This window comes from Doryrhamphus excisus, chromosome 5, assembly GCF_030265055.1.
Source record: "Doryrhamphus excisus isolate RoL2022-K1 chromosome 5, RoL_Dexc_1.0, whole genome shotgun sequence".
NCBI lineage: Eukaryota > Metazoa > Chordata > Actinopteri > Syngnathiformes > Syngnathidae > Doryrhamphus > Doryrhamphus excisus.
This window is the reverse complement of record NC_080470.1, coordinates 13,615,872-13,629,775: the sequence shown is the minus strand read 5'-3', so window position 1 is coordinate 13,629,775 and position 13,904 is coordinate 13,615,872. Positions and strand designations below refer to the sequence as shown.

The window sequence follows — 13,904 nt, the reverse complement described above, 5'->3', positions numbered from 1 at the left end:
TGTTGGCTTCAACACAAACAGGACGGGCAGCTAAAGCTGCTCTTAAGGTGGACTGAGCAGATCGCAGAGAGAGAGAGAGAGAGAGAGAGAGAGGGAGAGAGATGGATCTTTTTGCCGTTGTGGTCACACAGACATATTCATATTCATATAGCTATGTTTCACAATGTGTGGCAGTTAAACGCTTTCAGGAGAGAACATTTTCCAAGGCTTCCCAAAGAATCCTGATGACAATTCCAAATATTAACAATAATTCTGCCATTTATTCAATATGCCATCGGGATGATTCATATTTACATTACAACAGGGGTCTCAAACTCAATTTACCTGGGGGCCACTGGAGCTAGGGTCTGGGCAAGGCTGGGCCGCATCAGGTTTTCCAAAAAAAAAAAAACGCATTTATTAAAAACAGAAAAATATACAAACTATTTCAATGCTTTGGTTCCAATTTTCTACAAGAAAAGCTCTGATAAAACATTCCACTGTTCTCAACTATCTTACTTTTTATTTTTCTGCACAAAATAAGATGAAAAATAAATAAACAAATCAAGAATAAAGAAAATCAATAAATCGATAATAAATAAATAAATATAATAATAATAATAAAACGGCAAATAATAAAAACTTAAGAAAGCACATATAGTTGGTGGGTAGACAAATGATTTTTTCAGATTAAAATGAACAAAGCATTATTAGAGCCCTGTAGACATGACAAAACACGACTATAGTCACATTTATACTCTTTTTATTTACAACATATTGCGCAACTGCAGGGTCTTGAGACACATGCTAACTCGCAAACTAGAGAGCTAGCCACCTAAACGGTAGCCTTCAAGTTATTTCCTTTCAACTTAAATAGCCAAAAACTTACCACTTCCACACGGATAGGGAGGATAACTATTAACAGTTATTTAACCTTTAACATGAACATGAATCAAACGTAATAATTTTTTCTGGGTACATGATACCATACAGCATCCGTATCAAACTTGCACGGGCCGCACTAACATTAAACTTTCATATCAAGGCAGGGGGCCTCAAACTAGTGTCCTGCGGGCCACATTTGGCCGGCAGATTCAATGTGAGAAATTGAATATTTTGGTAACTAGAGGATAGACAACCTGTTTATGACAGTATTATAAATACAGGTCTTAACATTAAGACATTAAGGTCTTAACATTCTTTATTTACAACACACTGCAACTCTTATGCCGCAGGTACTCCATACGCTAGCTAGCTAGCAAGCTACAGCTAGCGAGCCTTGAATTTCTTTCTTCTCAACTTAAGAAGCCAAAAACGTACGATTTCCACAAGTAATGGTCAGTGAACTCGATCATGTGGGACAGCCGTGGCTAATTTAATAATCACTTCATGCAGTGTTAAGGTAATGTCATGTGAGCTAAAGTCTCTGTGTTTTGTGTCATTACTGCCACCGAGTGACCACAATACTACACGTCACTTGTATTTACATACAGTATGTGTGGACTAATATAGATATAGACATAGTCCACCACCAAGCAGCCATCATATATTCAGTCATTCATTTCTGGAACTTTGTAATGTACCAAGAGACAACTGTACTTCTGTTCCACAGAAGGTGCTAAGAAGAAAGTAAATGGTAATTTTCAAGAGAAATTGAACTATACGAAGACCAGAATTGTCCAAGTCAGGGGTCTTGAAGGCACCTTACCGGGGCGCCGCTGTAGGCGAGGCCAGGCCGAGGTGCCTCAAGTATTCCACTGGGGGTGCCCTGGCTTCCAAGCATGCCTTGCGGGCACTTGTCTTGTGAAATATAGGTGTTATTTAAGTATTTGTTGCATGCCTGTTGCATGTACAGATTGAAATATCTGTCAACTGTGCAATTTAGATGAGCAGCAGAGTTTTTAATTGGATGAGTTGAATAAAGTTTGTTCAAGTTCACTTGAATTAGACCATAACGTACCGCAAAATGAATGCATTGGTACTTTTTGCATCGACAGGCAAGCTTATCAAGCTGCTTCTTGGACACATAAAAAAACGTACAACCACACCCTTGATTGACACAACCTGGAGCCAGTTAGATGCAGACACTGATCCACTCAGGAAAGGCTACCGCCCCTGCGTGGGCGGGACACAAGAACAGCATAACAAGGTAGGCACTTCCTAGTTTGGGACCTTCCTGCTTTTAGCACATCTTTCCAGGATTTATCAAGAACTTTTCAACATGGCATTGAAGAAGGTGTTGCTACAGTAAACCTCAGATATATCGGATTCAATTGTTCCCACTGGTTTTGTCCGATATAAGCGAAATCCGTTATATGCGTATACCGGAAAATGTCCGTTTTACGCATATATCGGATTTATATAAATCGGATTTTATCCGTTATAAAAAGGCACTTCCTTGACTATGTTTCCAATGTACCTGGACGCGCAGGCAACGCTGCAAACGCTGCAAATGACGTCGTATAGCGGCCTCTCACGATTCGGCGAATCGGAGCGCCACGATGCGGCCATCCGATATATGCGAGGGAAATTTCATGGAAATGCATTGGAACGGGACTGGAGATTTTGTCCGAAATAGGCGAAATCCGTTATAAAAAATCTGATATATGCAATGAATTTTTATTGGAAATGCATTACAGAAAAATTGGTTCTTTTTTATCTGTCCGTTCTGAGCGAATTTCCGATATATCCAAGTCCGATATATCCGAGGTTTACTGTATTCTCATCCAAGATGAGATATTCGCCGACTGCCGACCACTAGATGCTCAAACCACACTGCCTGTCATCCACGCATCACACATTGATGTTATATGCCTTTCCCAGGGTTGTATACCCATTGGCAGTCTATTCATTCTGTGTTGGTTTTTGTTATGAACACAGTACATAATCAATATACAAGACTATAATGTCTGTGGGCTCAAACACTACCACTAAGTCACAGTATTTCAAGTGTTTCCACGTAGAGAGCATCAGTCTGGCCCAGACGTCTTTTGGCGCTGCTCATAATGTCTTTATCCCGGGCAGCTCTGCCTTTGAACTTGATCAAACAGCCATTAATCCGCAACGCTGGCGAATTGGACGCAGCCGTGCCTCTTGGCATGTGGGTACAGGGTTTCCAGTAAGACAGAAAGTGCATTTCATAACAAGAAGGTCAGCCAGAGGGCAGCCCCGAAGACTTCATTAAGGTCACATACAGAGTTCCTATCATCCTATGTGATCCTTACCAAACACCACTTCTGGTGAATGACTCCATCAAGAAACCTCTACATTTACATAGAGTTGCACCGATTAATCGATGGTAATCAATTACCCAATTAACTTTTTTGGTAATAGATTTATCGTTTTTGACTTATAATCCTCTGATTTCAGCCTCTCAAATGTGAATATTTTGTAATTTCCTTAGGAAAGAACGTAAATCCAATGAATCCACTCTACACACCTGTGAGTCAGTGAAACTCAAGCCTTTGTTAAGTACTCAGGAGTCAGTGAAAATCAAGTATTCATCGAGTACTTGGGAGTAAGTCAAACACGAGTCTTTGTTGAATACTTGACAGTCGGTAAAACTGGAGTCTTCATCGTGTACCGATGAGTCAGTCAAACTAGAGTCTATGTTGGGTACCCGCGAGTCAGTCAAACTTGAGTCTTCCTCGAGAACCTGTGTGTCAGTGAAAGTCAAGTACTTGGGTGCTGGTGAAACATGAGCTTTTGTCATATACACTTGAGTTAGTGCAATTCCAGTCTTCTTTGAGTTCTTGTCGAGTACCTGTGAGTCAGCAAAACTCAAGTCTTCATAAAGGACCCGTATGTCCAGTACCCATGAGTCAGTGAACTCAAGTCTTTTTCGAGTACCTGTGATTCAGTGAAAGTCAAGTCTTCATTCAGGACCTGTGTGTCAGTCAAACCTGAGCCTTCGTCAAGTGTCCGTGAGTCAGTGAAGCTCAAGTCTTTGTCAAGTACCCGTGAGTGACTGAAACGCAAGTCTTTATCGAGAACTTCTGTCAGTGAAACTCTAGTCTTTGTCATGTACTTAAAATCAGTGAAACCCGAGCCTTCGCCGAATACCTGTGAGTCAGTGAAACTCGAGTCTTTGTAGAGTACCCGTGAGTCAGTGAAACTCGAGTCTTTGTAGAGTACCCGTGAGTCAGTGAGACTCATGTCTTCGTTGAGGGCCCATGTGGCAGTGAGTCAAAAATATCAACTGGCGAGATTTAATTCAATGCTGCCACTTGCATGATTTTTGGTTTATTTAGCAGTCACACATTTTTTTTAAAAAAGGCAGACACCGAGTCAGCAACGCTACTTTGCAGGTACTTGGTTTAGACACTTGATTTTGTTTAACAGACCAGTTTGCTGCTCGCAATATTGTACAAAAGAAACCAAATCATACAAAAATGGTGCAAATGAAAACAACAATTGGACTGTCCTGTACTTGTTTGGAGGAGTGTGCTCTGTCCTTACGAAACAATAAGGACGTATAGCCAATAAATACATTGGCTCACTGTGTGTAAAGACGAAAAACTGGCATTCACACCACATCACCTGTCAACCACAGAGCTCCACTTCCTTCTACTTCCTGTTCCAGACATTACAAGCTGCTGAAATCACGGAAAGACTCATTCCAGAACCTTCTACGTCTCAATTGAGTCCATTCACACACAAGGCTGCGTCTAATGACTGGTTCCACCTTAAAAAAGAAAAAAACTCTGCTTGCCGGGAGACTCTCCCGGCGCGCTGATTGGACGAAGGCCACTGCGGCTGCAGCCAATAGCGATCACGGGGACCCACGTTGGCTCCTGATGTAAGCTGAGGAACTGGCCAATAGGAGCGAAGAAGCAGCTTTAAAATGGGCGTAGATGAAAATGAGGAAAGAAGAAAAACGGAGATGGGTCTGTGGGGGATTGTGGGGATTGAAGTTCCGATTATTCTACACACACACCTCATTTGCATATTTTGGAATGATCTAAGAAATAAACAGAACTCAGTTTAACCCAGAAAAAATACGGACATATGAAAACGGTAAATAAAAATGTGCACGGCTTCAACTGTGATAATATTTGAATCAAAATGACTACAAAAATGGCCACACACACACTTTGTGTATGTAGAATGAAGCGAGGGCGATCCTGCAAACAAATGTGATCCCTTGACCTTGCAGTGTAAACATCTAACGTGTGTGTATAGTATAGTGGAGTATAAGCCACAATTAGCTCCACATCCAACTTATTTCCTGCTCCCGGCCCGCAGGAAAGACGTGTGTCACATGTGCTGACATGTTTTAAATAGTTTGGTGTTCATGCGCTGACTTATTCACTCTTTAGCGATGGCGTAAAATTCCCATAAGACATGGCCAAGGTGTGTTGATTGAAAGCCTTTAGCAGTAGCCATGAGGAAGAAAATAACCTTTCATCATGGGATAGGCTCCAGTCCGAGTGAGGAGAAGCGGTATAGAAGATGGATGGATGGATGATCACTATCAGGGGCGTGGTCATAACCATATAAGGCCAAGACAACAACACTGAGTTTTTTATTCATAAAACACCCACATCTTCCAATTAACCCTCCAAAGTAACATTTAATGCTTAACGTAGGAGTTAAAGTATTATGTGTTGCTCATGGGCTCCAACTACAGTTTTAGAGTGTGATTTACTTAAATAAGGATGCATAATTGCAGCTGTGCATGTGAGATAAACATTAATAAAGGCATTAAAGCCTCAGTAAGGAACACCAAGTCTTGTTCTGTTGGTAGATTTGTTTGCGTTTATCTCGGATTTGACGACATATTTCAAATAAGTACGTTTGTCTGTCATTGACCAAAGGGTATTCGGTCTTTGGTGTCAACACGCACAATGGCACAATGGCACTATGGCACATGGCGTGCTATTTCACGAAGCAATAAAGCCTAAGCCAGCTGTGTCCTGGCTGGTCCACCAATATTATAGCCCAGGGTGGGCAAACTTTTGGACTCGTGGGCCGCACTGAGTTAACAAAACTGTGCGGGGGTCCAGAATATCTTTTTTTATAACACACACTATTTTACGCTTATAATTCTAACAGTCCACCTTGAATTATTTGTCTAATTTTATTTATGTATTATATTTAATATATATTATTATATTATATTATATATATATTTAATATATTATTTTTTACATATTATATTTAATATATTATTTTTATACATTTATTATTTATTTATTACATTATATATTATATTTAATCTATATATATTATAATTATATTATTATTATCATTAATTATATTATACATATCAATTATATTATATTTACTATATTATATTATATTTTATTTAGTTATTATTTATTTATTTTATTTGTATTTTTGTGTTTATTTGTATAATTCTATCTGTAAAAGTGCCAGACTATTAGCTATAATGTTTTAAATATGTTCCATATATCCCTTTTTTTTTTTAGCACTTTAAACATCAGACCAAATCAAACTACAAACTTGAATTTCACATTTATTTAATTTTTTAAATTATTTTTATTTGATTTTTTTTTACTGAATAAGACATCCGACTTGCAAGTCATGTTGCCAGCATGTATGTTAAAAGTTAGAAAGCAACTGGCGGGCCGGATTCAAACGCTTAGTGGGCCGCATGTGGCCCCCGGGCCGTAGTTTGCCCACCCCTGTTATAGCCGATGAAAGTAGGCCATCCTCAGTTGCTATGGTAATGAAGCCTGCGTCCCCTAACCTTAGCTGAGACGGTACCACAACTACACGGTGTTACTTTAAAGCAGGGGTGCTCACACTTTTTCAGCATGCGAGCTACTTTTAAAATGACCGAGTCAAAATGATCTACCCACTACAAAAATGCAAAACATCTATTTATTTTCAAATGTATTGAGGATTATTTGTACGTACAATGTATGTTGATGTACCTTACATAACCAAATGAGCCAATATTGCAAAACACACATAATTAACTATTAAAATTTTTTGTAATTACCTGAGTTTACTTTGATGACTTGCACTGAATTGAACCAGCCAGGGATGCATAGTCCGGACAGTAGCTGCTGATAGCCAGCCTCAAGCACACTTCCAAATGTTTATCAGTCATGGATAATATCCGTATCATAATATCCGTATAATATTCCATATCTGTATGGAAGTGATATGTTTTTTGCCTTTTTACTTGGTCCAGTTTTTGCCTTTTTACTTGGTCCAGCTCCTTCACTCATTTTAGTGACCATAAACTTTAGCGAGGGCTTAAAATCTCGCAATTCGCCGACTAGCTTAGCACTTTGCATCGTTGTTTACGCATGAGCGGTGACCTAAAGGTCAAAATTCAGTTGTCATCTGACTGGTTGTCCTGTATGTCAATCAAGTAACGGGGATGGATGATAGGCTGACATCGTAAGTTCTGCTGCACTTAGAGACGTTGTTTGATTTGATTGGTCACCCGAAGGGCAACATTCAGTTGTCATCTGAATGGCTGCCCTGTATATCAATCAAGTGACGGCATTGATGCTGGGATGATATTTTTTTTAATGTCACGCCGCGATCGACCAGCGATCGACCAGTACCACCTCCGCGATCGACCGGTAGCTCGCGATCGACTTAATGAGCACCCCTGCTTTAAAGAATGTGTGTTGTGAGATTTAATGAACTCTTACAAGACCCCCCCCCCCTCCCCCAGTCTGGCAATGAAACGGCCAAAAACAACAACCACATCAATCACTGTCCTGCCATGGAGTGGTCAGTGAAACTCACGTCTCGGCGCAGTACCGTCTGTCAGCCAAACTTGAGTCTTCACAAAGGACCCGTGTGTTCATGAAACCCAATTCAAACTGAGTACTCGAGAGTCAGTGAAACTTGAGTCTTTGTCGAGTACACAAGAGCCACTAAAACTCGGTTTTCGTTGCGTACCCACGAGTCAGTGCAACTTGAGTCTGTGTTGCGTACCCATGAGTCAGTGAAAAAATGGAGTCTTCGTCGAGTAACTATGAGTCAGATAAACTTGAGTCTGCGCAGAGTAGCCGCGAGTCTGCGAAACTGGAGTGAAACTTTCTTTCATTATTGTGAGTCAGTAAAACTTGAGTCTGCATCGAGTACACGTGATGCATCTTGAGTAGAAAAGCAGAGTTCATTTCAGGCAAGGACGGTATTCAGTACCAATTCGGTAAAACACTTGTTGATGATGAGCACATCCCCCCTGCACTGACACGCCTGGATGCAAAGGAAGATGAGACACCAGGACATTGTCACGAGGCCTCCCACTTAGGGCAACGTGCAGAAGATAAATGTGTGATTTTGCACCATGTTTACCATTTGTAAGGAATGTAAATAACATGGAGAACATGGTGTCCATACCACATCACGTGTACACACTGTGACTTATGTGTGCACATGCTGACAATATGAGCTGTGAAGTGACTTTTTATGTGTTTAAAGTGTGTGTGTGTGTGTGTGTGTGTGTGTGTGCAGGGCATGCAGGCTGCAGTAGTAAGCAAAGTGGTGATCAGCCAACTTGGCACACGGCGGTTGTGCGACTAATTGGAAGCGAGGCAGGCTGCACAGAACTAACTCACTGCTCTTGAGTCTGCAGCCGCTCACGTGCTTTCAGCCTGTTTTGATTCCTGTTTTTGCTCCTTTTTTTTTTTTTAATCATCTTATCTGGCAGTAGCACCTTCATGCTCCAACACGTATTCTCTTTGAACTGTGGAAATAAAATTCATGAATGATTGTAAAAACGAATAAATAATGATATAATACATACATTCAATTAATACAATGAATTAGAAATTCAAAAAACAACCTTAACTGGAGTACCAGGAATGTACCATTGCCCCATGGTCAGATTATTTTCATATACCCGGCTATATACTGTACTGTCATATCTCCTTCAGCCTGAATTATATTATATATATCATATTATATAGCATTATGAACATGACACACACCCATCCTTTCAGCGGGAAGGCAACCTAGCATAAAAGGTATTTGGGTTTATTCGCTAGAATGGGAAAAAGTAGTGCCATCGGGTGGACAAATACAAAAACCACATATTGAAAGCCAGTCTTCCACAATGAAATCTCACCACGAAAAACAAAGTGCTGCCACTTTAGAATAATTCAAAGAAGAAAGATGACCAGATCCTGAATATTACATAAGATTGACATTAAAACAAAAGTGCCTTGAGGATCTCTTGGCAAAAATGTGGGTTGAGTCACTGAAACTCCAGTTTTCGTTGTTCGTTGTTTTCGAGTACATGTGATTCGGTGAAACCGTGTCTTCTTTGAGTACCCGTGAGTCAGTGAAACTCGAGTCTTCACAGAGGACCTCTGTGCTTGTGAAACACAAGTCTTCACTGAGTAAATCCTGACTGTTTGTCGAGTACGTGAGCGCCATTGAAACTGTCGTTTTCGTTGTGTACCAGTGAGTCAGTAAAGTCCAAGTCGTCGGTGAAACTATAGTCTTCATCGAGTCAAAGAGAATCAGTGACACTTGAGTCTTCAAGTACCCATGAGTTAGTTATTGAGTCTTCATCAAGTACCCACGAGTTAGTTATTGAGTCTTCATCAAGTACCCATGAGTTAGTTATTGAGGCTTCATCAAGTACCCGTGAGTTAGTTATTGAGTCTTCATCAAGTACCCGTGAGTTAGTTATTGAGTCTTCATCAAGTACCCGTGAGTTAGTTATTGAGTCTTCATCAAGTACCCGTGAGTTAGTTATTGAGTCTTCATCAAGTACCCGTGAGTTAGTTATTAAGTCTTCATCAAGTACCCGTGAGTTAGTTATTGAGTCTTCATCAAGTACCCGTGAGTTAGTTATTGAGTCTTCATCAAGTACCCGTGAGTTAGTTATTGAGTCTTCATCAAGTACCCGTGAGTTAGTTATTGAGTCTTCATCAAGTACCCGTGAGTTAGTTATTGAGGCTTCATCAAGTACCCGTGAGTTAGTTATTGAGTCTTCATCAAGTACCCGTGAGTTAGTTATTAAGTCTTCATCAAGTACCCGTGAGTTAGTTATTGAGTCTTCATCAAGTACCCGTGAGTTAGTTATTGAGGCTTCATCAAGTACCCGTGAGTTAGTTATTGAGTCTTCATCAAGTACCCGTGAGTTAGTTATTAAGTCTTCATCAAGTACCCGTGAGTTAGTTATTGAGTCTTCATCAAGTACCCGTGAGTTAGTTATTGAGTCTTCATCAAGTACCCGTGAGTTCGTTATTGAGTCTTCATCAAGTACCCATGAGTTAGTTATTGAGTCTTCATCAGGTACCCGTGAGTAAGTTAAACTCAAGTACTTGGGAGTCAGTAAAACACAAGTCTTTGTCAAATACAATTGAATCACTGAAACTTGAGTCTTTGTCGAGTACTTGCGGTTTTGTGAAACTCAAGTCTTTGTGAAGAACCCGTGAGTCAGTGAAATTTGAGTCACCGACTTTTTGTCGAGTATGTGAGAGTCATTGAAATTGTAGTTTTTGTTCAATACACGGCTGTGCTGGAGAAAAAAAACCAAAGCAACAAAAGGCTGTGCTGCTTCAGCCAATATGGTTGTCTGGTCTGTGGTTGCATCATGACGTCAGTGGGATGTTGCAGCAGCAGGTGCAGCATGAACACACAGCGTTAGCCAAAGGTGAGGGCAGCGCCTGAATGAGAGCAGATGCGTATGCATGTGTGTGAGGGGAAATAATGCTGGAAACATGCATGCGTGTGTGTGTGTGTGTGTGTGTGTGTGTGTTTGTGCTCACACAGGCCAGCATATCCCCTCAGGAGTCTCTAAACACGGCATCATGAATTTTTCACCACTGACATCCTCCATCTGCACTGATGCCAACACACACACACACACACACACACACACACACACACACACACACACACCTCTCGTGTGTGTGTGTGAGTGTTGATAATACGGAATGAAAGAGTTGCAGCAGACAAGCAAAGACATCCACTGCGATTGTGTTGCTCTGATTTTTGAAATCTATTTGTCACAAATGTTAGCATTGACAGGAAAATATGCTAAGAGACTAGATAGGACTTACGAGAATAAAACCAAACTTTTATGTGAAAAAAGTCGAAAATTTACAAGAAAAAAAGTAGTAAATTGACAAGAATAAAGTTGTACATTTACAAGAAAAAAAGTTGAAAAGGCTTGTACATTTCTGTCATTAAAGTCATACGTTTGTGGAAAAAAATCGTACAAGTTGTACATTTACAAGTCATACATTTATGTGAATAAAGTAATACATTCATTCATTTTCTACCGCTTATCCTCATGAGGGTCACGGGGTGCAGGAGCCTATCCCAGCTGTCTTTGGGCGAGAAACGTGGTACACCCTGGACTGGTGGCCAGCCAATCACAGGGCACATATAGACAAACAACCATTCACACTCACATCCATACCTATGGACAATTTGGAGTGGCCAATTAACCTAGTAGTAGTAGTAGTAGTAGTAGTAGTAGTACAGATTGAATATACGATGCTGTTTGGTGGTAGACTATGGTCTATCATTATTCATAACATATGTAAATACAAGTGGTCACTAGGTGGCAGTAATGTCCCAAAACATGGAGACATTAGCTTACATGACATTAACACTTAACGCTGCATGAAGTCATGGGAAAGTGGCCATGAGAAAAAAAAGTTCCCCTCCCATTCTGTGTGGAAGTGGTACGTTTCTGGCTTCTTAACCTTTGAGGCTAACTGGTTGGCTCGCTAGCTAGCAGTCATCTTGACTCCCTGCAGCATAAGAGCTGCACAATGTCATGTAAACAATGACAATAGGGGTGTTATTTCATGTCTACAGGTCTCTAATAATGTCTCTCATCATAATAATATTATCAGCGTTTCCAGTTAAGATAAAAAGCAAGAAGAAAAAAGATGAGAAAAGCGAACAAGAAGGGGACAAGAAAGACAAGACAAGAAAAAGGTAGGCTGAGGACTTCTCGGAAGAAATAAAGATGCTAGCTTATGTTAGAAGATAGAAAGCAGAAGGATGATGTGAGGAGGGGGAGCAGGAGAAGGAGGAGGAGGTGTCACAAGAGCAGAGTTTTAGCCAGAGGTGTTTTCATACTTGAGCGGCCGCTGATGGATGAAGGTTGGTTGGCTTGTGAATTAGTGATGAGGATCGTGATGAAAGCGATTCCACGGCCCAGCAGGTCGCCTCGGCACCGACAAGGAGGCCGGAGGTCTCCTTGATGGACACGGCAGGACCGGACCCGGCCTGCTGGTGAACTTGTGAACTGTCAACATACCAAGATCCATCTTGCACCTCCACATCTGCACAGGACAGTGCTTGATTCCGTGGATGTGACACCAAACTTTCACCGTAAAACATTTCATCCAACCTCTCCAAGGTTCCAGAGACCTCATGTTGCCTGCCGACACCATCATCCTTCCTTCATGTGTCCTGTGCTGAGCTCTGCTTATCGGCTGCTTTTGTCTGGCATGTGATAAGTCGCCTGCAATCAGCTGGGAGAAAATCAATTAGTTGGTAAAAAACGACGGGGTAAGTGAAGCCTTTCATTGACCCCAAAGGCTGATTTCTCCAACCTGCTATTTTAGTATTTAGTATAAAAAATAGGCTGATTCGTAGTAAAACATGGACATAAAAACACGCCTGATACTTTGAATGACTCAGAACAAATTGACTTTTGTACTCCTTTTAACCAGGAAGACATGTTTGCTTTGGAATCAAACGTCAACAGGCAAAGGAAGACTCATCACTCATTAATGGCCGTTCAAAACAATTCACATTTGCATGCTAAGAAGGCTTTTGTCACATGTTGGTGTCCGTTTACGTCCAATGAAAGAATAAAGCCCTTAAAAGAATAAGTCTATAGTCACACACGTAAATAGAGTAAAGTTCGACCCTGGACGATGGATTCTTACCCCATTACACTTCTCCACTGGTCTGGCTCATTTCTCCAAACTCCAAGATCATTTGGCAAAACAGTTCATCACTTTGCAAAATTCCCCTTGGGGATGAATAAAGTACCTGCCTACCTACCTACCTATACCTACCTACCTATACCTACCTATCTACCTACCTACCTATACCTACCTACCTACCTACCTATACCTACCTATACCTACCTATACCTACCTATACCTACCTATACCTACCTACCTACCTACCTACCTACCTATACCGACCTATCTACCTACCTACCTACCTACCTACCTACCTATACCTACCTACCTATACCTACTTACCTATACCTACCTACCTACCTATACCTACCTACCTATACCTACCTACCTATACCTACCTACCTACCTACCTATACCTACCTATACCTACCTACCTACCTATACCTACCTACCTACCTATACCTACCTATACCTACCTACCTACCTATACCTACCTATACCTACCTACCTACCTATACCTACCTATACCTACCTATACCTACCTACCTCTACCTACCTACCCACCCACCCACCCTCAGACAAACTCAGGCTCCTTAACCCTTAGATGCACGAGTGACTGGACCCTACACTCTTCCATAAGTGGGTCAAAAATGACCTATACTAGAATCTAGAATGCGTTTTTATGCCTATTTTGCCATTTTGGTTAGGAATAATCACTTGTATGATACTATCTAGTATTATATTTAGGACCACACAAGAATGATATCATGTTAGAAACATCTTCATTTTTCACTTTTTTACATCTTTGAAAAAAAAAAACCCGTACAACAATAGAAAATGTGAGGATCCATTGTGTGTTGCATAAAGGTAAGTTAAAAATGTGAATAGCATGATATCAAAAATATGTTTTTTGAGGAATACCTGGAATATGAAATGATAACAGTTTTTCATTACAAAGATATTTCAAAAAAACAACCTGCCCGGTCATTGTTGACCCACTTTTGGAAGGTTGGGGTAGTAACACAAAAACAAACATTTCTTAAAATGTATAAAAGGTAAGTTAAAAATGTGAATGGCATGATATCA

The 13,904-nt window shown here is 40.6% G+C and overlaps 1 protein-coding gene across 2 annotated transcripts in view; it reads right to left on the bottom strand.

Annotated features, from left to right (window-relative positions):
* Positions 1-11,127: 11,127 nt before the first annotated feature.
* The window catches only part of tle5 (TLE family member 5, transcriptional modulator), a 46,189-nt gene continuing 43,412 nt past the window's right edge, over positions 11,128-13,904 (bottom strand). Inside the window, exons 7-8 of one of the 2 annotated variants that reach the window (XM_058074326.1) lie at positions 12,293-12,416; positions 11,129-12,187 (exon numbers count right to left, since the gene is read on the bottom strand). In XM_058074326.1, the coding sequence (XP_057930309.1) occupies positions 12,060-12,187; positions 12,293-12,416 (252 nt within the window). In that variant the 3' untranslated portion in view covers positions 11,129-12,059. Of the gene's footprint in view, positions 12,417-13,904 lie in introns of both variants that reach the window. The other variant, XM_058074325.1, reaches the window with a different exon arrangement.